Below are 27,113 nucleotides of genomic sequence, written 5' to 3'. Positions count from 1 at the left end.
CCAAAGCAGGCACCCACCAGCCCAACAGAGTGCATGGGACACATAGCCTCCTAAATGTGACAGGGTTGGATTTCAGGCCTGGATCTAATTAGCAGATGGATAGAGAGTTCCAGTCTGTTATAGCCAATAGATTTCGTTGTATGTATGCATAACACATCAGAGAATACATTATCTGAGGTTCTAATAGATATTTTTGTTAGCATTAAGAGCATTTTAGAGTTTTGGTCTTTTAAATAATAACAGTCTTTTCCCATTCTTTGCTTATAGACTGTGGGCAGGTCTTTGAAGACTTTTCTAGAGGAGATGCAACTGAGCCAATATGGTCAGGTATGGCTTAAATATATTTAAATACTTAGTCTTACACTGCTCTTGTTGCTTGATACTTTCATTCTGATGGCTGCTTTGGATGTTCTTGTTTGTAAAGTATTTGAACTTCAAGTTGCAAATAACCACATGTATATTGTATGTAACTCTAAAGTAATTTAATCAAGTTGAATGTATTCTAAAATGATTGTAGTTTTAGCTCTGCAATTCAGAAATTCTTTCTTTCATTGCTTCTGAGAGTTTATTGTGACAAAATAATGATTACCCTGCAATCTATAACAACAGTCAAAGAAAATAGGCACCTAGGAGAATCTAAGCAACTTTTTTTTAAAAGAAGAACTTTGAGTGAACATTTTCAGTGCAATTTGACATTTAAAGAAAAAGAACCTTCATTTGTACCAAAATTGACTTGATTGCTTCAGGGGTGTAAATTCCCCACAGGGAAACAAATTGCCTCTCTTATTCTGAAAAATACAGCCTTCTGTGAGGCTGGAATACCCTTCCCATGCCAGTCTAACTGGAGCAGCCACCATTGCTCCTGTGAGATAGGCAGAAGTACAGCTTTTCTTTCAGCTGTTGGGATGGAGCTCAGCTTGAGTGCCACCCATGAGCAATTTTTTTTTTTAATGAAGACTAAAACTTTTGTTTAAATTATGGTTTTCATTCACCTGCTCTAATAATGTCTCATCTGCAGACACAGAGCTGATGAGAGACAGCATGTGAGCACGTATGGTGCGACTAACCATCTTTCTTTGCAGGTGCAGGCTGTGTGAGGCCACCAAAGGGATCCCAAGGCAAGCCGGGGCTGCCAGGAGCCACGGGTAATGTTTTGCCTTCATTTTTGTTTCCCACATACGCTACATTCTGAGGGAGATCTCGTCAAACCAATTAAAGTTGAGCCTTAACAGGCTGCAAGTTTTAGAAGTGACAATGGAAGAAAGTGTTAACCTGAAGCCATCAGAGATATCTGAAGCAGTGGCTGCAGTGGCTGCAGGATTCCTGAGATAATTCTGCTTTATATCAACCATGAAACAGAAGACAGAAAGGACAGCCTATTTACTATTCTACATGTGCAAGTAGGGAGAGTATACAGAGTCTACAATTTTATTGTCACAAAAGCACCAACACCTCCTTTACACTATTTTCGTCATCTGCTTAGAGTGATGTGGTTTTGTCCACAAGATTTCCCGCCATCTTCTTGGCCAGGATGGGGCTCTGCTATAGACAATCAAGTCTCTCGGTATCCTAGGAGGTGCTGATGGCAACCAGTATAGCAAGCAAGGAGTCATCTTTATAGTCTCACAGCCTGATGTCCTTATGTTCCTTTGAAATTCCTGGCAACGTACACAGCCCACCCTAAATTACACACTGGTTATTCAGTAGTCTCAAGACCTACGTGATCGCTGTTGAATAAAATGTTTAAGTTGTTTTCTGTTTCAAACATGGAGCTAAAGCACTTGCAAACTAAACATTGGTCTAAAATAAAAACTTTTTCTTATTACTGTTTGGCACAACATGGTAAGTCCAGCTTACATAATGAGTTATTGAAATATGTGGTAAGCAGTGGTTGCATTCTCCATCTGCCTCCTTCTTTCTCTGACCTGGCTTTTTAATTAGTGCAGTACTGAACAGAATGAATGAAAGTCAGTTATTATAGATGGGAAACAAGACCAAGATGCTGTTTGGGTAAGAAGCACATTAGGAATTTTCATTGAGACTTGAAAGCCTAGGATTTTTCCTTTTAATTGCTTTCTGAGAAGTTATTGTTCATATAGGGGAGAGAACAATAGTCCTGTACAGCGCTGGGAAAATGCTATTCACACTGCATTGGCTGTTTATGTGCACCTTATTTGTGTCTTTTTGAAGGTTTCCTTTGCCCCTTCACAAACAACAGCTAAAATTTAAAAAAAAAAATCATGGTTAAAGAAAGAAAATTCAGAAAACTAAAGTGGAAAAAAGTGTCAAAATTCAAGTGATATTTTCCTTGGTTTGTCATAGTTAGAAGTGGAGAGAAACTTGCTTTCAGAGTAATAAAAAAAATGAGTTGTAATTCTTGGTGATGCTAAGCAACAACACTTAAAATGTTAAAGCACGTTGTTGACCTTCAAGCCAGAGCTGGGAACTTAAAGAGTTCGTGGAGCTGGGAAGAGTAGGGAAACAAAGCATTCTAGGAGAATTATTTTCAAATAACTTTACCAAAAAATCTTGATCTCGGAACCAATGAGTTAAAGAGACACATGTAATAAAACTATTGCATTTTATATATATATATATATGTATATATATATGCATAATTTTATAAGCTTAACAAAGAATCCTATGAAATTCTTGCAGGTTTTGAGATGTTAAGAAACAATAATATTTGCCCTTACCCTAATGTCAAATGCCTCATCACAAGGAAGCAAGGTTTTATTTTACCTGTCAGGAGATAACTTCCTGTGAACATGAGTTCAGTGCCCAAGGAACAATTTTTCAGGGCACAGCCTTCTTTTACTACTGAAGCTATAGACCTGTACTGTGACAAATATAGTAAGTAGGCTAGTTAATTTGTATTCAGTTTCTAGGATGATTAGATCTAACCTTTAGCCTTACATTTCCATTTCGTGGTCATCTTAACCAGTCTGCTCTTGTTCTGTGATCAGTTTAGCAGGGACTGGGAAAATTTGCTCTTCATACAGCATCTCATTGTGCCATTTCTGTTGAGCGTTCTTTGACATCATTGCCTTTTGACCTTAAGCTAAAAGCCTTAATTTACAAAATATTAAAAGTCTCCAGAAGTCTGTAAGGCTAATTATTTTCACCCTAGTAGTCTCTGTATCATTAGTCTTTCAGTCAGGTTAATCCATATTTGTAAGAGCACTTAGCCTAGATTTTTGGTCCATGTTGTGGGATCTTGAATACTGCTAAAAAGCTGCAGTACACACAGTGTTTCAAAAACATGGATCCAATTTGGGATTACTATATCTTTGAAATTGGGTCCATCTTTTTGAAACACGCTGTAGTCCCATTAAATTTAAAAAAAATAATAAAATAATAATAATCTTTGCATCTGGAAACACATCATTATGATATTTACCACTACTTTTTCTTACATTATATGCATATTTCTGTTTTGTTTGTTCAGATAACACTTTCTTACTTTCTTTTATATAATTTAGGTGCAAAAGGTGCAAGAGGATTCCCAGGTGATCCAGGTCCAGTGGGATACCCAGGGCTAAATGGTACACGAGGTGATCCAGGTCGGGAAGGACTCCCAGGTCCTCCAGGTATCTTGAAATTATCAGTTATTCTTTATATACTTTGGACCTCTTTACTAGGGTCACTGAAACACAAAAACTTGATTCCGGATACATTTTCATTTATCTTCCCTTCCATATTCAAACAATAAACTATTATACAAAACTACAGCTTTTCAAATCTGAAAGGATTTCCTGCAACTTCTATAATGATGAAAAGTAACATAGATGCCAAACTTTCAAAATCTGCTTTATAATGCAAAATTATAAATGTAACAGTAAAAATTCATGAAGTCCACATATAAAGAAAGAAATTCGATAACAAGATATTTCAGATTCCAAGTGGAATATATATTCAGAAAGGAAGAAAATATTAGTATTTCTATTTAACTCTTTCTGGCATTAGTATGAATTATAGTGGACATATCAAAGGCAGAGTACTAGCTACTCACCCTGCCCATAGGCATAGGTATTTCCACACAGTGTTTTCAAGTGTTCAGTGCCTGTCATATTTTATGCTAGTCTGTGATAGGTACGTATTAAATCCCAGGGCTTCTGTATCTCTCCAGAGGTTCCAGGATGTCCAAGACACATCAGTTAATTGCATGTATAGTTGATCTATTCGTAGATAGTAAGTCAGATGAGCCTAAAATAGTGCCACTGCACACACGTATAAGCTGTAGTGGGTATGTTCACAGATCATCAGTCAGTCCAGCAAGAATTACTGCCAGAAACTACCACTTCCTTGTGGTTGAAGAGGTTAATTAGGTCAGAGAAATGGGCACCGAGATTTTCTGCAGCACAGTTCAGAAGCCATTGATGCAACTTAATTTAGGAGCTCTTTAGATATTCTCTGCATCTGTCTGTTTTCCAATTCCTAAATCCTCACAGATACCAAAGTGCTGCAAACTTTCCCAAATCCAGTGCCCAGGTGCTGCTTCGCCCTAAGTCAGCACACAACCTGGAAGTATTCTCTAGGTTCATCTACAGCATCTGCAGTAGCAAAAGAAGAGTCAATGCATGTCCTGGTCAACAGGCAAGGGACGCATCATAAAACATGGCTCTGTGCAGCATAGGGCAGGACCATGAACCTGCATTTCCCCTGCTAAGCTCTGCAGAGTGCTCTAAATGCTGAATCAGGGCTCCCAACTGATATGGCTTCCAGGCCACAGGGTGGTGAGGACTCAGACCAATTCTATGCAGTCTTCCATACTGTCTTTCACCAGTGCTTGGACGCAACTTCCAGTCCAGGTCCTGTTTCCCAGTCCGCAATAAACCTTTCCCCTGTCATTTGTGGTAATGTGGGCTTGTGCCCACCCAGTCATTCACCTACAGGGTGGGGGACAGGGATGGTGGTGCTCTTTCATCAGGAGCGTGAAGCGATTGGCGTTGGCCCCTTGAGACGTGTGGGGAGCAGCAACAGCAATGACCCATCTGGGCAACTCCCTCAGGTCTTCCCAGTTCACAAGGATGCATTCATTCCTCATTAACTTTTTTAAATTTGACTCCCTGAAATGCCTTACCCCTGCTGCATATCAAACCAGGTTTTTACGTACAGGAACTGGGGTTTTGCCCTTGCAGAATAAGAAGTTTATGTTATAAAATGCAGCAATAGCCATGTCAAAATAGTTGCACAGAAGTAACTGTGCAACTTGGAGCTGTGGATCTTTTCTCACCCAGGCACTAGTTGTCCTGAGGCATCGGTCACCTGTAAGTTCTGCCAATTTCTACATTTGGTCAAATGTTGTTACAAATGCCGTGTGGCTTAAAAACACATATATGGGCTTCAGCTCATTTAATTCTACTGGTTTCTGCTAAGAACTAGGAGAAATTACAATAGTATAAAAGGTGTCATGATGGTATATATGGGATTTGAACTCCAGCATTTGCAGTGAAACCTGTGATGCCTAATCTTTATTTTATTTGTAGGTTTTACTGGGCCCAGGGGAGACAGGGGCCCCAACGGTCTACCTGGACTGCAGGGACACCCAGGCCTTACAGGAAAACCCGGTGCTCAGGGAGTGCCAGGACTGAAGGGCTTACCTGGTGATGTTTTAGGAGCACCAGCAGGTTCCCGAGGGGATGCTGGGTTCCCTGGCTTCCCAGGGTTGAAAGGTCTGCCAGGAGATCAAGGAGTACCAGGAATTAGAGGTAACAGCTACTTCAAATAAATAAATGTTTGAGTAAGAGTGTGGTATAAATGTAACCAAATTACCGAAATGTGAGAGTAATAAGGGAGTGTGTTACGATGCATTTGGAGGTAATGATAATCCCAGCGCCTGATGATCTCCCATTTATCTTGCAGTTCTGACCAAATGCCTCCAAAAACAGTGTGTGAAATTTTGCATGAGTGATATTTTTTGGTTTTGTATGAAGTACTAGTGATTGCTTTATGTTATCTATCCCACTTAAACTACTAGCCCCTCAGAACAGAGAGCTAATCCTGGATTCTGTTGTTGAGAAAACTCACATGACCTCAGTTATAAAGTACTTAACAAAGAGAAGCAGATCCACTTGGCCTGGATTTGAAGTTCCATATACTTTTGAGGTCTTGTACGCTACCGCTTCTCCAATCTGAATGTAAAGCAGGCATTACCTTTTAAATCTGGAAGAGCCTGACACTGCTTTTGCCATATATCACAGAGATGTAAATTTTCAACCAGTGCACTGAGTCATGTAGAATCAGGGCCACTTTTCTTAGGAATTTGTATGAATCTTATAACAATGCCTTGTAAAGACCTTACTTGAAAATTTTCCAACAATGACAGAAAAACAGAACCCACCATCTGCCTTAATTGTTCCCATTCTTGCCTATGGCGTTTTAGAAAAGATACAGAGCATTATTTCAGTGGTTTAGTCAGCTGCTTGTTTCAATTCTTACAAAGGTGCATGTGATAAAAAGAGAGATGGGGAGTTCGAGAATTATTTGAGTTAGAAGTGGAAGAGACCTGCTCTGACTGTATTCACTTGGTGCCAAATTGTTTCCATTCATCTGAAAGAGCCAGTCAACCTTTCCAATGCAAATATTGAGATCAGTACTGACAAGGTCAATTATTTAGAAACTAATGAGCAGTCTTCTAATCTGTTTTTCCTGTTCTCACTGAATTTTCAGAGGAAAAAAATACCCTGAAAGTCTAGTGCGCACATAGAAGTGATATGTAATAACTCCCTAGATATTTATGCTCTCTAATGCATGATTATGGTATTTCAGGAGCGGATGGTAACCCAGGTTTGCCAGGAGCCAAAGGAGAGCCAGGGCCGCAAGGTCTCCCTGGTTTGATGGGATTGCCGGGAATACCGGGCACGCGTGGATTCCCAGGGCCGCCGGGAAACCCTGGGCCAGATGGTGGGCCTGGCCCTCAAGGACCTGTTGGTGAGGAAGTATTGCTGTCCTGTGTCACTCTTTCTGCCAGTCCTCTGCAGCAGGGCAACTGTGTGGTTTCCACAGCAGATGGTTAAGCTCAGGGTTGTGGCACATGCTATGCTTTAATTCCCAGCTGAGGAAATGACGGTAATTGTGCAGACACTGTGATTGCAAATGGTGCTGGTGTCACAGGTGGGAAGTAGGGGTGATGATGGTCTCCACTGGCAGAGCTGCTGCTTTTCCTTCAACAGCCACCCACCAAGCCAGGTCAGAGGTTGCTGGTGGCAGACTGGGAGAAGGGAGCTACCAAATGAAAGTAGTCTTATGGAAAAAGGGCCTAATTCTTAAAGAGAAGGAGAAGGTCCTGTTGGAACCAGGTACAGAATCAAGCTGGTAGCAAGAATGGTTTGCATTGATGAGCTGCCTTCTCTTTATAATCATTTCTGCATTTCTTTGTAGAAAAAAAAAGTCCTAATTTGCCCCCCTCAACGTGAAGTTGGTAGGATTGCAGTTTTCTCCCTCTTGAGCTACCTTTTATGAAATCATCACCCATATCCAAATGCTTTTTAATTTCCTTGTTTGCGTGTTCACATGGCAGGTCCACCTGGTGCTAGGGGAGAAGATGGTGAGCAAGGTGTTCCTGGCCCCATAGGCCTGAAAGGTCTGGCTGGTGACAAAGGTGATATGGGTTACCCGGGATTACAAGGTAGACCTGGTGTGCCTGGTCCTCGTGGCGTAAGCGGAATGGACGGCTTTCCAGGAGACAAAGGTGAGCTCTGGGCAGTTGCTTTGAAAAAAAGTCATGTTGCTTAAAGCTGTTCTGTGCTGAGATGAATGGGACAGGTTCTCTGCTGTGCTACCTCTGTTTAAAGCAGAAGAATTAGGGTCATATGCCTAATATATTCCAAAATCACTGCCTGTTTTCCCCTGTGTTATACTTGGCGAAATGCTAGCTTGTGACGTGCAGCTCTATTTAGAAAGGCAATGGCTGTTTTATTTCTCCTTTTAAAAAATATACAGTATTTACTTTTTTCTCTCTCCAAATTTTTTCCATTCTCCCAGTCCCACTGGCTCTCAGTGAAATTAAAGAGATGTTTCCCCAAAGCTTTGTTTTAAAGGTTTTTAAAGCTGGCAGTTGTGTACTGAGCAATGCCAGACACAAGACCTCAGTGTTGACTTTTACCAGGATACTAATCTTACATATAGAGAAGGTGAGATTCTCACTTGTCAGCCACAAAAACGCTTTGTATAATGCAAGGTCTCTGCATCACACCGGGGGTTTCAGCAGGATTCAACTCCATGTGAAGAAAGTTAAATGCAAGGGAGGCAGGGGCATGCCTAAAAATACATGTTACCATTTCATCAGTTGGAAAGATAGGACTGTTTTCCTAGGACAGGTCTGGAGTACCGATCAGTTCTCATGTGAGAGGAATGAAGATCTATTTGTTAGCATGACTTGTGTAAAACAGCAATGCTGTTGTTTAGAAAAGAGCGGTATGGGAATATTTGGTGAGAAAGGGCTAGCCAGTCCTAGACCCGTGATTTGTATCTCTACATGTAGAAGAACAGGCTGACTAACAACCTTGCACAGAAATAGGTAACTTTCTCTAGCTTACCTGCAGGAAAAGGGTTAAACTGATCTTTCAGAAGATGACACTAAGTTCTGGTCATTTCCACAATATCTCCTCTTAGCCAGTTGAGGCAGCTCAGTGTACCCCTGCTCTTGTTTACCTCTCAGAGAGCTTGGGTGCCTGATCCATAGCTGCAGATTGCCTTAGGCATCAAGGCACCCAAAAATAAGTACTGCTGCACTGAAGTTTTCATTCCATTTTAGTCATGCGTTGCTGGTTCACATTTATTTGCAGGAATCTGAGTCAGTTAACAGTTCTCTTCCCCTTCTTTCTTTAAAGGCTCAAGAGGTTCACCTGGCATTGAGGGTTTCAAAGGCATGACTGGCCTAAAAGGAAGACCAGGCATCAAGGGAATCAAAGGAGAATTTGGCCCACTGGGGGCTCAGGGCGATAAAGGTGCACAGGGTGCACGCGGCTTTAAAGGTATTTGCTTATGGGTGGTATCAGTATGTTTGCCTTTCACATCTGGAAAACTATTTTACAAGGACACGAAGACAAAGAAGACACATTCTTCACACGGCAAATTTAGCTCAGACATTCCTCTACCTATTTCACACATGGGCCTCTGGCTGAGAGGCCTGGATTTTAGGCTCAGGGAAAGGTTGCCTCTTTGTGAATCTTTATACATTTAAGGTTGCAGACAGACATTATTCATCTGAGCTCAGATAGTGGCACCTCATGTCATGTGCTGAACTCAACAGAGCCCTTTCCCAGGAAGCATAAGGTGTTTGGGGAAAAGATTCAGATTTTGCACCATTTGCACTGTAAAGGCACTGAAATATTGAGAAAACCATGCAATTCAGTAGTTAAAAGTCAGAAACACATCCGTTGATATCATCATCAGTGAAATGAAAAATGTAACTCAGTCCTCTTTTTTTTTTGCATAAAGATAATAATCTTTAAATACATGCTTTACCACAAGCCCCAAATGTTCTTTCTAGGCAACATGAGATAAGTGCTTAAGAAAAACCAGTCTGCAATTCAAAGGTTGCAAAACAGTGCTCCCTGTAATTCAGGGCAGGTCAGAGCAAAAGTGTGAAAACAGCTCTCTGCAAGCTAAATGCAAGTTAACATCACTTCTAGGCAGCTTGACCCCAAAAAACTGACTGCAAAGAAAACTGCAAATATACTTCTTGGTGAAGAAGTGTAAGACAGTTCGTGATCATAGGAGACAAGTCCAGGCAGATGGCCTGTCTCTGCATCCCACAAAGAACTAAAGACAGGCATACAGTCTATTTGGGTCTTTGCTTCAGGATATTATTTACTGATGTCACCAGTAACCTTCACATCAAGAAAAGGAACAAAATAACTGGTTAGAAATCCAAACATTTTCTTTCACCCAAGGCTTTTTGACTGAGAGTTTCCCTTTCACTGAAAATAACCTACTTTTCTATGCTTTCTCCAATGTGTTCTTTGGTTTTTAAAAAAAACATGATGATACCTGATTGATCTGCTGAGAGGTAAATTATGTCTCATAGAGGAGTCTGGGTCCAGCTCCCCAGGACTGTACGTACAAAAGTTTAACTCAGTTTCCATGTTTTCTTATTCCTGACTGTTCTGTTGACAGGTATTGACACAGGTAACTTTTTATGCAAGTGGATTGTCCATAGCTTGTGCAAGATTATCAGTTGAACCCTTTTTGCTAAATTCACTCTTCATTCTTTTTTCAACATGGTTCAGCTGACTAGCTTTTTGTAACACAGTTGTGTTTTTTTACCCTTTAGGTGACCGTGGGGATCAAGGCCCCCCAGGAGAACCCCCAAAACTCAAGCCCAGCATGATGATGGAAGTTAAAGGTGAAAAAGGAGATGTTGGAGAAAGGGGCACAAAGGGATTCTTTGGCTTAAAAGGTCAGTCGTCACAGCAAAACAAAGCAAGCACATTCAGGACTATTAGTTGGTGTCTTTTCTCATTTACCATACTAAATATTCATGGAATCATAGAATAGTTTGGGTTGGAAGGGACCTTCAAAGGTCATCTAGTCCAACCGCCTGCAATGAGCAGGGACATCTGCAACTAGATCAGGTTGCTCAGAGCCCCGTCCAGCCTGGCCTGGAATGTCTCCAGGGATGGGGCATCTACCACCTCTCTGGGCAACCTGGGCCAATGTTTTACCACCCCTGTTGTAAAAAATGTCTTCCTCATGTCTAACCTGAATCTCCTCTCTTTTAGTTTAAAACCCTTATACCTTGTCCTGTTGCAACAGACCCTGCTAAAAAGTCTGTCCCCATCCTTCTTACAGCCCCCTTTTAAGTACTGAAAGGCCACAATAAGGTTTCCCCATAACCTTCTCCAGGCTGAACAACCCCAACTCTCTCAGCCTGTCCTCAAAGGAAAGGTGTTCCAGCCCTCTGGTCATTTTTGTGGCCCTCCCCGTTCATCGTACCACTGCGCTGCAGCCCCCACAGTGAAGTCTCTTGCAGCAAAAGCTGCGCTTGGGGCTGCATTTCACAGAATCACCCCCAGGGAAAGCTTTGCAGGGTTATGTCATGTGTATGTGCTGCCTTTTTGTTCCAGGACATCATATTGCCATGTTTTGAGAAGCAACTGCATATCAGACTCCTCAGCTTTAATAGTTTTATCTCTTTATTTATTTTTCTTTTTCCCCCCGTGCAGGTAGCAAGGGAATGCCAGGCTTGCCTGGAAAGACAGGAATTCCAGGGTCCCCTGGGCATCCCAGCTACGTGGCCGGTGCAAAAGGGGACGTTGGTGCGAAAGGGCTGGCAGGTCTGAAAGGGTATCCTGGTCCAGCCGGCTCTCCTGGCATCAGAGGCTTCCCTGGCAGCACAGGAGGCAGGGTGAGTTCGTGCTTATGAGGCAATATGGGTGTCCTCATGCTGGCAGCTTCTCTAGGGAGTGCTGTTCACCCCTTAGAATTGTGCTGAACAGCTACAGGGCAAAGATAAAAATGCAATAAATAGATCAAATATTTTTGCTTGATCCCTCCAATGTTCATTAAGCAGAGTCTTTTATTCTTTCCTTGAGAGGCATCCAAATTTCAGGCACCATCTTTTTGCTGATGAGGACCAAAACAGTTCCTTCTAGGTCTTTGGTCCTGTTGCCACAGCTGTTGGTAAAATTATTCTCGGTGCTAAACTTACTCTTCCCTTTCTCCCAGGACTGATAATGCCACTGCCAAAAATGACTCACTGTCACTTATCTACCAGTAAGAGAGTCTAAGAATCTCAGCTCCTACAGGGTAATTGACTGTGATTCACTTTGGCTGCAAAATAAGTTACACTGGAAAAAATAAAGTCTTACAAAAGGTCTGACAGTAGACTCACAGACAGCGTTTATTTAAGAGAGCCAAAAACTGTGTTACTTTCTCAGATAGCTTTGCCTTTAGATTTCAGCAGGACTAGCAGGACTTTTTCCTAACTAAGGACCACAGGACTCAGTACCGTGTATGTGTAATGGAATGTTCTCAATTTCAAACCAAACTCTTTGCAAACATAACATGTGCCTTGGTTTGTACTGGTTTGGTTTAACTGATTTCAGTCAAATGACTCTATAAATTGTACTACAGAAACTCAAAAACTGTAAATTTAACAGCTTTTTTTCAATATTTCCAAACTCTGCTGCTTGGGAGGTTGAATAAATCATCATATTCATTTACTGATACCTGTTTTCAATCGTATGATAGGGAGAAAAGGGTCTTCCAGGAATTTCAGGCCAATTTGGTACTCCTGGTGTGCATGGTGAAATAGGTGAGTTTGTTCTCTTATTTGGGTGCTCTTTATATTCATTACCCATCAAATGCTAGGCAGTAAGTTTTGAAGTGTCTTAGAGGGTCTCCAGAGTCTCTGTACAGTTTTAGAGAATGCTATTGTAGGCATGGGAGGCTGTAAAAAAGGTTAATACTGTTAATTTCAAGCAAGATGTACTGTCCATGGATAAATCCATCCATGGCAGGGAGGGTGGCTGTTATAGAAACTTTATGTTTTTCTTATTCATCTTTTTTCTAGAAAGATAATGTTATAATTACTGAATTTTGCCTCAAAAGTTGCAACTCCTTCAAAACAACAGGAAGTACTGTTTAAATTAAACCAATTAAATTAACACACTACTCATGTGTTCATTTTTTGCTTGAAACAGGTGAGCAAGGAGAAACTATAAACTTACCAGGAATGCCAGGCCTTAAAGGGGAAGTTGGTGTGCCGGGTTTAACAGGTATTAATTTCACAGTTGCTCTGGATGTATTACTTTCACATACTGAAGTCCACAGAGGAAGGGAGAGGGAGCTTACCATGGGCTTTTGGAGGCTGTTGAACCTGTGCCCTCACGACAGCTCCTGATGAGGTTCATCTTTTCTTTATTCAAATGAGTATGTGCTACATTTATCTCTTCAACTGAAAGTACAGTTATGGCAATAAACATCAATCACATGCAACTCCAGTAAAACATTTGCATGTAATTTTTTGCCATTGATGACAAAAGGCTGTGATTATGGAAGATGGGATGGCAGAGTCAGGTTGATTTTGGATTGGTTTGGTTAGGTAATGTATTATGATTGGAGTTACCCTTGCACACGCAGCGCACTTGAACATTGGTGTCATGTGCCATATAATTTGGGGAGTACTTTTAAAAACAAATTCAATGGTGGTTTTGGCCAGCATGCTGTAGATGACTCTTCATTCTCCCAGATTGTGCAAGCACCCTGACTTGTGTGCCAAGACCAGGACCTATTCAGTAGCCAACTTCACATTATGTTTATTAGCTTAGAGTCATATAGAGATTATTAAAAGAACATACTGGTTTTGTGGTTTTCCAGGAGCAAGAGGAGGCACGGGACAAAAAGGCGAAGGTGGTGATCCTGGTTTGCCTGGCATTGAAGGCCTCAAGGGCACGCAGGGTATCCCTGGCTCTGTGGGACAGGAAGGTAAAATATTCTTTTTAACACTCCAAAGAATAAAACTATTCAAGAAAATAAAGAAAAAATCTCTTTTCCCTTGAAAGAAAGACATTAAGTTTTTTAGTATGTTGATCATTCTGTAAGTTGGTAAACAGCAGTGAAAAGGATGTGGAACTCATGGTAGAACTTACTGAGAGGAAATTTCAAATGCCTAACTTTGCCTCATATCAGTTTTACCTTTTCTATAGTGATCATTTGTCCAGTCACAGTGTTGTGTTGTTTGCATAATCAGATACTCTAATGCTGTCTCAGTACTACAAGGAGGTGGGCTTTCAAATACTCTGTTTCTGCCATAAATGAAGTCAACATCCCCCAGGACCCAGTTGCAGAGCATTTCAGCCAGGCTTGTTGGCCAACTGTGCAAGAGTACTGGGGAACCAAAGTCAGGGTCAGCTCTGGCTGGATCATAAACTTTGGGCTTTAAAACCTGTCTTTATTGCAGGAAAATCATTAAAATGCTCTTTCAGAGCAGATGTTTCACACTGCTCATATAATTATAGGGTTTAGAAACTCCAGCCAAGACCAGAGCAGTTTCAGTAGGTGCCTCACCGGGAAACAGTCCTTGTTCGCTCAGCTTTCCGGGTGGAAAGGCAAAACAGATGTAGCAGAAGAGGAAACTGAGGTGCACATAAATGAAATTACTCATTGTAACTGGAAATAGAAGTAAAACTATTATTATTTTAATAGGAGGAGCCACCCATATTTCTGAGGTTGGTAGCAACCTGGAGTTTGTAATTAATTGTTCTGTCATACCTTGCCTCTCCTACCTTTGCTCTCTCTAGTTTTCTTCCACTTGAATGAACAGCGCCTTCATTTTGCTACCTAGGAGAATGAAGGTAGCATAAGTCAGTGTTTTGGGCTACCTGTTTGAAGGACACTCACGAGCAATGATTCATTGTTGTCACACAGGTTTGCCAGGACTGGTTGGCGCCCCAGGGCAGCAAGGAAGCCCTGGGACACCTGGATTTCAAGGTGAAAAGGGAACTCCCGGCTGGCCTGGATTACCGGGACAACCAGGTATTCATACAGCTTCAGCTGCTCAGTGACACTTGCTATTGTTCCTTTGGGGTGAAGAAGAAGAAAAGGGGCTTTTTGCAGTTCAGAGTGGCAGAGTTCCCTCTAGTAAACATTTATTCCTCATAAAGTCCCGGTGCATTAATGAAGACGCATGTGCTTGCTTTCTGATTTGTGGCTTCTGAAGGACTGGTGTCTGCTGAGATCATTTTAACTGCTGATGACCTCCCTCAACCAGGAAAGCAGTTTTCAGGAAACATTTTTGTTTTTCATGACAGCTGGGAAGAAAAAAACAAAGAATTATTTTAAATGCAGCAAGAGTAGTGATATATACAGTATTAGAATATTATAGTGTGACTTTAGATAGCAGACAATACACTTGTCCTACCTCGTCATCAAAAACCATGAACTGGTCTGATGTCTGATTTTAAGGATAAGTGACTTGCAGCTCAGACAAAATTCTACTATTAAAATACAGGCGATAGTTTAAAATTAAGCTATTTATATCACAGGAAACAATCTCATTGGTTGCCACTTAACTCCTTAATACATTAAGTAAGCAGATTTTTTTTCTACAGTACAGCTAGAAATTTCCCTGCTTTTAGTGAGATCCATATATCTGAATGTGCATCAAATCTAAGCTAATATGGTTTTGAAGGCTGCATTTATAGACCGTGAAGACATTTATTTATGTGAAGGCTGAATTATCCTCCAGAGCTCTGGCCATTGGTTAGAGACACCTGTCTAGCTGTAACGTCATGCTTAATACTTTGACAGGTACAAATAGGTGGGATAAATTTTACCTGTAACAGCAGCAGCTATTGGACATTTTGTGAGGGTTTTGTTGTTTGTTTTTTTTTAAATGACCCAGAGTTAATTTCTCCTGAAGAGAGCTTCACTGTAATCACATTTAAAGCCTACAATTATGCCATAGTTGTCTTGATCTGAGGATTTTGGAAAACTGTAAATGGTTATTAACAAAATTGTGGCAGCAAGACTGGAACTAATGGCATGCTACCAGACAGATCAGAGATATTACAAAAATCTCATAGTGATATTAATGGATAATAACGAAATTTGCCAATCACAAAACCATGATGTGGTGTATTTCATAATAAGCTTATTGTAATGAATTAATTTGCATATAATATACAAGATTTTAACACAGAATCATACTTATTCAAGCATTTTTTTGCCTAGGAATGTATACAGACTTAGAGAAACTGTTATGATATTCATGACTGTAATTTTGAAACAGGCTTGCCTGGCTTAAGAGGAATCAGTGGGCTGCATGGTTTACCGGGAACAAAGGGCTTGCCAGGGTCACCAGGTAAGTGAGATGCTTATTCTGCCTGCTCATAAGCACAACATTGTGTTGGGTGCAGGTTTGGTCGGTGAGTTCTGTGCAATGAGAGGTTTTTAACTGTGTCATCCAAAGCCCAGTGTGGAATTTGCCTCATTATTGTGGGCTCTGGCAAACAACCTCATGCATTATGTGTTCATACATCTGTGTTGCCACACGGATTAGAACACAACTTAGAATCATAATTTCTTTCCTCTTATAAAGTTTAAGCCTCAGGGCCTTTTTTTCCCATTACGAGCCTTTTTTATACATGCACCTTAGTATGGCGATACGTTAGTACATGCAGAAACATGTCGGCTTTCTTCTTGATTTTGAACAACTCCACAACAGGTCCAGATGGCTACGGCTCTGCAGGCTTCCCAGGTGCAGTGGGTGACAAAGGGGACGCGGGAGAGCCGAGCAGAGTGGAAGGCAGCCGAGGACCTCCAGGTCAGAAAGGAGACAGAGGTGTCCCAGGTTTGTATTCTGGAGAATAAGATCTACTTATTGTTTTTAATGCTGCTCCAGCTACACAAAGACTGTGGCCTTTCTTCCTTTTTCTTGCAAATCTGTCGATGTTTCCCTTTCTTCTGAAAGCCTCGATGTCCATCAATGTGTCATTGCCCCGCGGGTCCCTTCTGGGCTCAGCCCAATGCACAGTGCTTTACTGGTACCATCACCCCTCAGGCAGTTTAAGTGTACAGCTTGCCAGCACAAACCCATCTTGCTGTGGCAGGCTATGATGATCATCTCAGTGTGGTCCACCGCCAGTTCTTCTTCCATCAAGGAGCCACCATACTGATGTTATGGATGAATCAACTAATTACGGGGCGGGGGGGTGTGTTTCAAATTTTCCAAAATTTTGGCTCTAAAAGGATTAAGGAGTGGCATATATATATAACCTTACTACCTTTGCCGCCTTGCTTCAGTGGCTCATTCCTATTCTTCTGTGTTACAGTTTGTTGTTATTAACATGCTGTGCCTTCTCAAACACCATTCAGAGATGTATTTTCAAGCTCTGGAAGAAACAGCTATTTCACTTATCTCATTCATGTTTGTTTGTCAGAAGTAAATATTGTTAATTTTTGTTACATGAAAAGGGGTTTTGTGGCTTCCTGACAACCTGAATCTACCTTTCCTCTACAGAGAACTTCTTGGGTTCAAACTTTTGGCTTTAACTGGCCCCAAAAAGCCCTAAGTGTCTGTGACCCTGGACTCTGCAGGGCAGAGAAGAACAAAGCTGCTTTCTTGTCTGCTTCAATATACATTTTGAGTACTTTGTATCTTGAAATAGTATTTTACATAGCAGGCATAACATTATTAGCATTCCACACAGTAAGATGTAATGACCTATCCAAAGAGCTTTGGCACAGAACTAGTATTTGGTTCTTTTAAGAAAAACCTCTGCAACATCATCTGAAAAAAAATAAAAATCAGTGGGAACTGCAGGTGTTTTGCATTTTGAAAATCCCATTATTTATACTTAGGCTAAGGTGAGTCCTTATAATTACAATTGTGCTTTTCCTTGCAGTACTGATTATTTCTTCTCTTCCTTTCAGGAGTCCCAGGACCCTTTGGCATTCCTGGGCAGGAAGGATTTCCAGGGCCTCCTGGGATTTCAAATATATCAGGATATCCTGGCGATAAAGGCTCTCCAGGTCTAGATGGAGTGCCAGGTAATTCATGCCTTCTTAAGTACAAGGTTGTGCCCTGAGACAACAACAGAATAAGTATTGGGTTAGCAACAGCAGTCATTGTTATTTCAGTCTTGATTCAGTAAAATATCCCTATTAAATGCAACACTAAATGCATGAATAATTGTTGGACAGAACTAATGGTACATAAGATAATAGGGACAGACCTCTTGAAAGCAAAAGGCCATCCCTCCAGGTTGTCCTGATGGAAGGGTTTGATTTTTATGCAAATAACAGTTTTAAGCATCTGGGATTCTCTTAATAACTTTCAGAAGCATTATGCTAATTTATTACTTCAAAATCTGAGTTGTGTGGCAGACTTGCAGGTCTATAGAATATTTTCTTAATCATTTACAGAATTTTCCTGTGTGAAATTTACCATGCAAATGAAGTTACATTGAGAAGCATTAGCTCTTCCTCTCTTTGAAAGTCCAGAGTATGAGCCTGCCTCTCTCACACATGTGAAAGAGCCACTCTGTGTCTCTATTTAGAGGCTGATATACCTGTTGCTTGTTGGCCTGCACAATCATTTCAAACTGTAGTGCCACTGTGAAGAGCTTGTAGCAGAAGTTGCAGGTGTCTCACTATCATCTTTCTGTGATGCATGGAAATTTTTATGTAAACTTGGCAAAAAACTCACAACAGGCAAACTGGCTGAAAAACAGCAAAATACCTAGGTTTCCAAATGGAAAGAGAACTCTGCATACTGATTCCCACTCCCCAGGCAGTCATTGGATTAAAAAGTAAAAACAGAAGCGCTCAGGAGAGTGGGAACAGGAACACCATCTCCCAGCCAAAACGGTGAGACAGACATGGCTTGCTCTTACTTTGCCACATGCATCTTGCATTCGTATCCACATGTGATCCAATTTCAGCAGTCAACACGACAGATGCCCCACTCAAAACCCTAGTTAGTAAGTGCCTCTCTCCTCAGAAACAACATCCAAATGCCTTCTTAGGCAGCAGAGGTAACTGAACAGAAACCCGCCAGGTTTAGCTTCAGGCAGTGTGTAATTCTGGAAACAGAAGCTGTTCCCATAATTCCTAAGACAGCGTGAAGTAGTTATTTGTATCCAGGTGTTCTGCTGAAGCACCAAGATACACGGAACAGTAAATCCTTGGCTTACTTACCACCTGGCCCTGAGTCAGGTACCTGCTGCTGCCCGATTTCTCTCCAGTTACTTGGAGAGTTTAGGATGAAGCAGGGAGGCACCCAATGAAGTGGGGTGTTTGTTGGGGAAGGGGGTAGCTCATCGAGGCTGTATCTCAGCAGGCACCCCGCTTCTGCTGCAGTCTTGCTTGAGATGACACCCTGCTTTGTGGGAGCTTCATACTCTAATTGCTGTCACTGCAGCAGAAGGGTATGCCAGCCTGAGAGCAGGAGTGCTGAATAAGAGCCTTAGCTCCTCACTTAAGGAAATGAAACCTGATGGGATACAATTAGATAGTAGTTATTTTCCCAGGTGGTCAGGTCTTAAGTATAAACAGATTACAAGCTGTATGTGCTCTAAACAGGCTATCCAGGACCACAGGGGCAGCCTGGAATACCAGCCCCACCAGGAAGCAAAGGAGAAAGTGGACAACCAGGTGTGAGTGGACAAACCGGCCCAAAAGGAAGTAGAGGTGATCCTGGACCAATAGGGACACCTGGTATTCGCGGGTACCCTGGACCAAAAGGTAAAGATGGGAACCATTGATCTTGGCTGGGGACAGGGGAATCTCCTATGTTACAGCAGCTTTAATAACGTGACTTTTGCAATCACTTGATCTGTGCTGAAATGCAGTAACGCCACCTGTCATTTTGCATTAAAGGTCGTAAGGGTGAACAAGGCGTCATCGGCTTTATGGGCACAGTAGGATTTCCAGGGGATTTGGGACCTATTGGACCCAAGGGCGATAGAGGAGTAACTGGTGAGTAAGGGCAGGCACATGCCCAGCTCCTTTCTAAACTTCTCATTTTGCAGCTCCACAGAGCCTGATCTAACTGCCCCCGCTTTGAGCAGGAGGTTGGGCTGGATGACCCACAGAGTCCTTTCCAACCCACATGACACTGTGTGACCCCCGGCAAATTCAAGTGAATAGGTGCTTGAATGTAACAAGGGTAGTCAACTTTTTGCCTTCATTAATTTATTTTATATGAGGTGCCAACTCCAAAGTCAGAGACCCTTTTGGGGTTAAAAAAGATAATTCCTGATCAAAACTAATCCTATAGAGTAGACACTCTGCATATTTAGAAAAAGATATTTGAAATCCTTCATTCCATCTATACCATTGTGTATTTGTGTCGCCAGAGGCCCACCAAAAGATGGTGCTACACCTCAGAGAGCTGTTGGCTATTTGGAGAGAACTTCCCAATTTCCTGTCACGAATGAGGGAGCAGTTGCATCATTCATTACCTTCTGCTTATCTTTGTGCTCTCCAATGGCCATCCCCATACTCACACACATTTCCCCAATATTATAAATACAGCTGCTATACCCAAGGTGACGAGGTGCAGACCACAGACCCTCTCTCACACATGCAGCCAAATAACATCAACATATGCATGGATGAAAGCACATTAAGGAAAATATAGGATGTTGTGTTTTAATCAAACTATCTCATCTTGCTTCAATCACAGGCTTTCAGGGCCCTCCAGGTTCTCCTGGGCTGCCCCCTCTTCCTCCAAGGCTTGTTGCTGAGCAAGGTTCACCAGGTCCCCGTGGAAATATGGGACCTCAAGGAAGCCCAGGAGATATGGGACCTCAGGGTCCACCAGGTGATCCCGGTAAGAATCACACACTCAGAGTGAAAGCTCAGTTCCTCTTAGCAGAGTGAGGCCACCAGAACACTGCTTTGTCTCTCTTCTACTTTAAATTCTGCAAGTCAGAAAGGAGAGTCAAATTTTGGTCTTTCAAAGCTGGGGCTTGGCTTTTCTCCTTCCAGCATTCAGAACATAAGCAAAATAGGAGTAAACTTCAGCAACACTGACATAGCCAGAGCAACATCAGATATGGATCTCACTTAAATCAAGACTGAACTTCTTTGGTGGAAATGTGCACATCCTCGTGGACATGCTTGCAACTCCGGGACTGTCACGCATGGACCCAGTGCAGTGCACCTCTTGCTACCAGCCTCATCAGAGACGTGTTGTGGTAGCAAGAGTGAAAAATTAGGACTGTTGGGCTCAGGCAGCCTTGATCCCAGCAACCTTTTCCAATGAAGTCAGTGCTCTTTGCCTGAGCAAGAACCATAGTATCTTGCTGTTAGTGTGAATCAGTAAACCTGGCAGATGGATCAAACATATTGCAAGTAGAGCACGTGTTAACAGCATGTCGGTATCTTTGCAGTCACTGTGCTTATAACTGTTGTTGGTGCAAGGTTTCAGAGGCTCCCCTGGAGAGCCCGGACTCCAGGGCAGGGGTGGCATTCCAGCTCCTCCCGGCTCCAGAGGTGAACAAGGAGCAACAGGATTTCAGGGTCCAGTGGGATTTGAAGGTAAGAAATATCACACAGCACTTCTTCCCTCTTTCCCATTTCACTGGTGTAAATTGTTCTTTAGTTAACTACATCATTGCATGGGGAGGAGGGGAAGAGAGAGGAAGTTTCTGTCTTTGCAGCTTCTTCACAAGGGACAGCTAACTAACTTTTAATGGAGGCAGCTTAAAGCAATGTTTTTGGAATAAGGTTTGATAGATCATAGAATCATAGGATGTCCTGAGTCGGAAGGGATCCATAAGGATCATTGAGTCCAACTCCTGTCCCTCCACAGGACAACCTCACAGTTCACACCATGTGTCTGAGGGTGTTGTCCAGTCTCTACTTGAACACTGTCAGACTTGGGGCTGTGACACCTCCCTGGGGAGCCTGTTCCAGTGCTGCACCACCCTCTGGGGGAAGAACCTTCTCCTAATGTTCAACCTAAACCTCCCCTGGCACATCTTCCTGATATTCCCTTGGGTTCTGTCATTGGTCACTAAAGAGAAGAGATAAGCGCCTATCCTTCCTCCTACCCTTGTGAGGAAGCTGTAGCTGCCATGAGGTCTCCCCTCAGTCTCCTCCAGGCTGAACAGACCAAGTGACTTCAGCATCTCCTTATACGGCTTCCCCTCCAAACCCGTCACCAACTTACATGTAGATGTCAGTCAACTCGTGATCTGAGTTGTGATCTAAGTGTATTTTCATAGTGTTTTTTTCTTAAGTATTTCAGCTGAGCATTTTACTAGCAGTAATATTCATGGAAGTGAATAGTTGGGTAGGTGACATTTGGATAGATGATGTTTAAGGGAACATATTTGTAAAAGAAATACCTGTGTCCTTATCCAGTCAAAGAGCAGAAAGGTATTTGCAGAGCATAAGCATGAAGCATGAAGCAAGTGCCGGCAATTCAGAAACCATTGGTTAGTCTTACACTAAGAAAATGTTTTAGAGGAAAAATATGCTCATCTGTACTGTACAAAGTGTGCTAAAATTCATCAGAACTTTATACATGGCTCTGATAGTAAAATATGAGGGAGCCTGATCCAGCAGCTGCTATAATCCTAGAACTACAGCTCATTTAACAATAACTTACCATAAGAAGAAGCATCACACAATTAAGGTTTGTTTGCCAGCAGCTTAGCTGGAATATCAGCTAGCATCAGAGCATTTGTGGGGGCATGAGCTACGTTGTATTATTTCTTTTCCTCAATTTTTCTAAGGTCAGCCCGGCCGCCCCGGTAGCCCTGGGCTGCCAGGCATGCCGGGCCGCAGCGTGAACATGGGCTACCTGCTGGTGAAGCACAGCCAGTCTGAGCAAGAGCCGATGTGTCCCACCGGCATGAACAAACTCTGGAGTGGATACAGCCTGCTGTACTTTGAAGGACAAGAGAAGGCACACAACCAGGACCTAGGTACGTGCAGGTGCTGCTGGCAGCAGACTCAAGTCCATCTCTCTGAGAAAAACAAAGAGTGGAACTTAGAGAAAGCTGGGACTTCAGCAAACAGGCTTGGGAAGCACCAAAATGTGAAGATAAAAACTGTATGTCTGCACAGAGTGCCCTTGAGAGAGCTCCTGCAAGTCATCAGTGTTCAAGGGGAACTGTAAAGCCATTGAAACAATCTGGGCCGCAGGGTTTTACTGACACATGCTTGGGAAGGAACAAGAAACTGAAAGTGTGCATTGTCTCTATAAGAATGATTGCCGTAATTTCTTTTTCTTCTTTTTGTTTCTTTTTTAACAGGGCTGGCCGGCTCATGTTTGGCTCGTTTTAGTACTATGCCATTCCTCTACTGTAACCCTGGGGATATTTGTTATTATGCAAGTCGAAATGATAAATCCTACTGGCTCTCAACTACAGCACCTCTTCCAATGATGCCTGTGGCAGAAGAAGACATTAGACCATATATCAGTCGCTGCTCAGTTTGTGAGGCCCCAGCTGTGGCAATTGCTGTCCATAGCCAAGAAGCTTCTATTCCTCACTGCCCTGAAGGCTGGCGCAGTTTGTGGATCGGATATTCCTTCCTTATGGTATTTGATCTCCTCTGTCACATTTTGTGTGGCACTGGGTTTTAAGTTTGAGTCACAGATACTAGGAATCTCTGGTTTAGAGCCAGCAACACCAAAGCCGTGCATCATACTGGGGAACCAGGGAATTACAAAACTAGTTTCTAGGAAGCAGAAGAGGAGAAACAAAATTTCTGTCAATTGCAGAGAAAATTGCCTCTTGTCAGAACAGCATCTGGAGTCCTTTATGTACAAAATGGTGCTTTGGAGCAGACCACGGGGACAGCTGTGGATTAGCACATAAAATTGCACTGAGGTGCGACAGTAGCTTACAAAGCATTTTCACAGCTAAAGATTAGGAGTTACTTAAATACATCACTATTAAGAAGCTAATATGGAAAAAAAAAATAGAAAGAAAAATCTTTTCCCTATCTTTGGAAACTTAAAATCACTTACGTCTGGCTGAAGATTTAGAAGCCAAACTTTTTCACCTAGTCTGGAAAGAGAGACAGGCCCCTATTGCTTTTAACATTAATCTTCAGTATTTTAGCTCTGATATAGCAATAAGAGCTGAGCTGTATATCCCATGGTTTATAGGACCTTTTAGATCTTGTGATCTTAAAATTAGGAAATGGGATGTTACAGAAAAACTTTGGTGTGCAGTAGAAGAACTACTGAAGGGCCTGACCCCCTTTTCTTCCAAGACTGTACAGAGGGATCATGTAAGCACTGGAGGACTTAACATGGTAAAGAGCAGATAAAATATGTTAGTGAATGATCTGACAGATGCTCATTTTTCTGACTTGCTTGGTGTACACAAGAGTTAAAACCTGCCATAGTATGTCCATGTTGTTAACTTATTGAAGACCAGATTGAATGCTGAAGTAAACAGGGTTGGGGAAAAATGTAAGATTTCTCTGGTAGAAAATGTCATAGAAGAACAACAGTCAATGCTACCTGCAAACTGTTTGTTTGACAAAAGCCTTTTTTTTTCAGAAAATAAGGTAAAGGGAAATCTGATATTTTTCATTTACCTATAGGAAAAAAAAAAGGGCGGGTCAAATTTTTGACCAACCCTATGACCTTTCTTTTGCTTCTATAAAAAGCCCTGATACCAATCTCATAGTTACTTCACAAGAATTCCAAGGATTAATTAAATGTTTGCAAAGCCCTGTGTAAACATTGGGCATTGTTAAGAGCAAAGTTTTCACCTTCGCAAGAATCTCTTGCCAAGACAAAGTCTGCCAGCACCATGGAACGCGCAGTGAGAAGAGTTCACATTTTCCAAGCTAACGTTCAGAGCAAATAAAGTGATGGATATCCACATTTTTACTTCTCAGGCAGCTATGAAAGAAGTACAGCACACTTTTGGTTATCTCTAAGTACATATTGTTTTACTTCCTTGGCTTACATCTGTCACCTCCTTCCCCCCGGGTAAGGTACAATCATGAAGGGAGTCATCGTGGACTGCTGCCCACACAACCTCAGGAGTCAGTAAGATTTTATATGGCAAGAGCACTCCATTATCACAGAATCATAGAATGGTTTGGGTTGGAAGGGACCTTCAAAGGTCACCTAGTCCAGCTCCCTGCAAGGAGCAGGGACATCTGCAACTAGATCACGTTGCTCAGAGCCCCGTCCAGCCTGGCCTGGAATGTTTCCAGGGATGGGGCATCTACCACCTCTCTGGGTAACCTGGGACAGTGTTTCACCACCCTCAGTGTAAAAAATTTCTTCCTCATGTCTAACCTGAATCTCCCCTCTTTTAATTTAAAACCATTACCCCTTGTCCTGTTGTAACAGGCCCTGCTAAAAAGTCTGTCCCCATCCTTCTCGCAGTCCCCTTTTAATACTGAAAGGCTGTGGCCAATGCAAGAATACATATTAGAGGCGAAAAGTTGGAGTTTGTACACGGAGCGTAGGGATGCCAGTGCTCCTCCAGATGCTGTCAAGCAGGTCCGCTCCCAAGCCAGGGCTCAAATAGCATCTGCGGTTTTTAACTGCTTTCCAAGTGCAGAGGCCTCAGAGCTATTAATGGTTTATGCTGCTTCTTACCAACTTTGTTCTTGTAGAGGGATGCTAGAACGGTTTTGCCCCTGAACTTCGTAGTTTAGCGAATCTTGCAAATTTGTAAGACGGTGGGATGCAGGTTGGGGGGCAGGGAGGAGGGAGGGAGTTGTTGTTTTGTTTGGGTGGTGGTGTTGTTTTTTCCAAAAAAAGGTATCTAAACCTCAGCAACATGTGACACTAGCCAGAGATCAGAGTCCTTTACTCACTTAAAAGGTGGCCCCTTCTGTTACTCATTTATAAGAACACAGGGGGCCTCTCACGGCATAAGCCAAGCCAGTTACAGCTTGCACTTTTAATATATGGTGTTTATTAAAACATAGGCAGGCAAACATCCTGGACGTGCCCAGATTTCTCCCAACATTTGAAAAACTATTTAGCAACTTTATTTTCCAGCTGTTTTCTTTTATACTGCAAATTCCTTCAGTTTCTAACAAAAAATTAACTGTCTGTATTGTTAGCAATGCCTTTGACAGAACAAAAGTAACATTCAGTTCATTACTGCAGTACATGTCAATGGTAACAGTTGAGTGGTGTAAAAATGCATTATTTTGGTATAATTTGCTGTCAAATAATATGCCATAGAGGGAACTAGTTACTAGTATAAAACCTAATTTTGTTTCATGTGTGATGCTGAGTAAGGTAGACGTAATAATTAGGAAAATTCAAGTTAGATATATGATGGAAAGTTCTTCTCACTGAGGGTAACCAAACAGAGGAACAGGTTGCCCAGAGAGGCTGTGGAAACTCCATCCTTGGAGGTATTTACAACTTGACAGTGCCATGGAGCAACTGAGGGCAACCATGGAGTTGGCCCTGACCCCCGGTGGGCACTTCCCACCTAAGATTTCCAACAGTGAAAATCTTAACTATAGAAAAGATGTTCGTCTGACGAGTTTCAAGTGGCATCAACATATGTACAGCTAAAGCACAGCCAAAGCCTTAAGCCTTATGCAGGATTAGTCTGCTCTGGAGATAAGAATTAGGAGCAATTGTAGCGTGGGGTTTTTTTCACTTTTCCCACATGCAAGTTCTCAACAGCATTGCCTGAGGTTGTACTCTGATTGCTGCCCTCCTTGTCTCCTTCAGCACACTGCTGCTGGTGATGAAGGTGGTGGACAGTCCCTGGTTTCCCCTGGGAGCTGCCTGGAAGATTTCAGAGCGACTCCTTTCATCGAATGCAACGGCGCACGTGGAACCTGCCACTACTACGCAAATAAATACAGCTTCTGGCTCACCACGATCGACCAGCCCTTCCAAAGCAAACCCTCAGCAGATACGCTCAAGGCAGGACTCATCCGAAGCCACATCAGCAGATGTCAAGTCTGTATGAAAAATTTATAGAAGTCTTGTTCACAGTATAAGGAACCTGCTTATCGTGTGGGTCTTATACAGTGGAACCTTCCACGATGGTTAGACATTTGAATAAATCACTTTGGTGCTTTTTTAACTTATTACCTCAAAAGCTGAATGGAAAGTTAATTTTTAAAAAATGTCTGTAAAAGCAAATGAAGTGTAACAGAAATTAAGTCTAACACATGCATCTAATGCTGAGTTCTCCTACTATACAGTATATATACATTTTTTGCTAGTCTAACATTTGCCAAATGATACAAGTACTCACAGCTTTGAAACACCAAAAAAACTTCAGTAATAAATGGTTACCTTGGTCAGATATGCACTGCATTTACTTTGAGAGAATATATGTATATTTTCTATTTACTGCATTTGTCACAACAGTAAACACTAACAGCTGCAGTTCCATAAGAAAATAACACAGGGTGATCAAAGTGCTAAACCCTTGCAAAATACTGAAAATATGCTCTGGAGAGTGCTTATGTCCAGCATTGAAACCTAACTTTGATGTCAGTATTTTATGCTTGAGCATTTCAAACACACCCAAAACAATTGTATTTGGTTTTCTGAAGCTTCACCATGCTTTAGCACTTAACCACTAGCAATAACAGAGAAGCTCATAGGCCTCCAAAAATTGGTGACCGCAAATTGCAACTCTATGTGGATTAGGAAACTAGATGATGAAAATCAGCATGTTATTTTACAACCT

The 27,113-nt window shown here is 42.0% G+C and overlaps 1 protein-coding gene across 1 annotated transcript in view; it reads left to right on the top strand.

The window, feature by feature from the left end:
• The window catches only part of COL4A2 (collagen type IV alpha 2 chain), a gene marked incomplete at both ends in the record, with an annotated part of 147,662 nt that extends 121,270 nt beyond the window's left edge, over positions 1–26,392 (top strand). Inside the window, 23 exons of the mRNA XM_080363860.1 lie at positions 268–327; positions 1,083–1,145; positions 3,483–3,590; positions 5,490–5,711; positions 6,772–6,933; positions 7,523–7,693; positions 8,835–8,978; positions 10,280–10,409; positions 11,176–11,353; positions 12,199–12,262; positions 12,651–12,725; positions 13,327–13,434; positions 14,377–14,484; positions 15,740–15,811; positions 16,175–16,300; positions 17,383–17,499; positions 19,033–19,194; positions 19,330–19,428; positions 20,138–20,284; positions 20,878–20,994; positions 22,197–22,388; positions 22,719–23,005; positions 26,138–26,392. Of these exons, the coding sequence (XP_080219986.1) occupies positions 268–327; positions 1,083–1,145; positions 3,483–3,590; positions 5,490–5,711; positions 6,772–6,933; positions 7,523–7,693; positions 8,835–8,978; positions 10,280–10,409; positions 11,176–11,353; positions 12,199–12,262; positions 12,651–12,725; positions 13,327–13,434; positions 14,377–14,484; positions 15,740–15,811; positions 16,175–16,300; positions 17,383–17,499; positions 19,033–19,194; positions 19,330–19,428; positions 20,138–20,284; positions 20,878–20,994; positions 22,197–22,388; positions 22,719–23,005; positions 26,138–26,392 (3,167 nt within the window). The remainder of the gene's footprint in view (positions 1–267; positions 328–1,082; positions 1,146–3,482; positions 3,591–5,489; positions 5,712–6,771; positions 6,934–7,522; positions 7,694–8,834; positions 8,979–10,279; positions 10,410–11,175; positions 11,354–12,198; positions 12,263–12,650; positions 12,726–13,326; positions 13,435–14,376; positions 14,485–15,739; positions 15,812–16,174; positions 16,301–17,382; positions 17,500–19,032; positions 19,195–19,329; positions 19,429–20,137; positions 20,285–20,877; positions 20,995–22,196; positions 22,389–22,718; positions 23,006–26,137) is intronic.
• Positions 26,393–27,113: the final 721 nt, after the last annotated feature.

Source organism: Nesoenas mayeri (assembly GCF_963082525.1).
Source record: "Nesoenas mayeri genome assembly, chromosome: 1".
In the NCBI taxonomy this organism is placed as follows: Eukaryota; Metazoa; Chordata; class Aves; order Columbiformes; family Columbidae; genus Nesoenas; species Nesoenas mayeri.
This window is presented reverse-complemented; position numbering and strand designations above follow the sequence as displayed.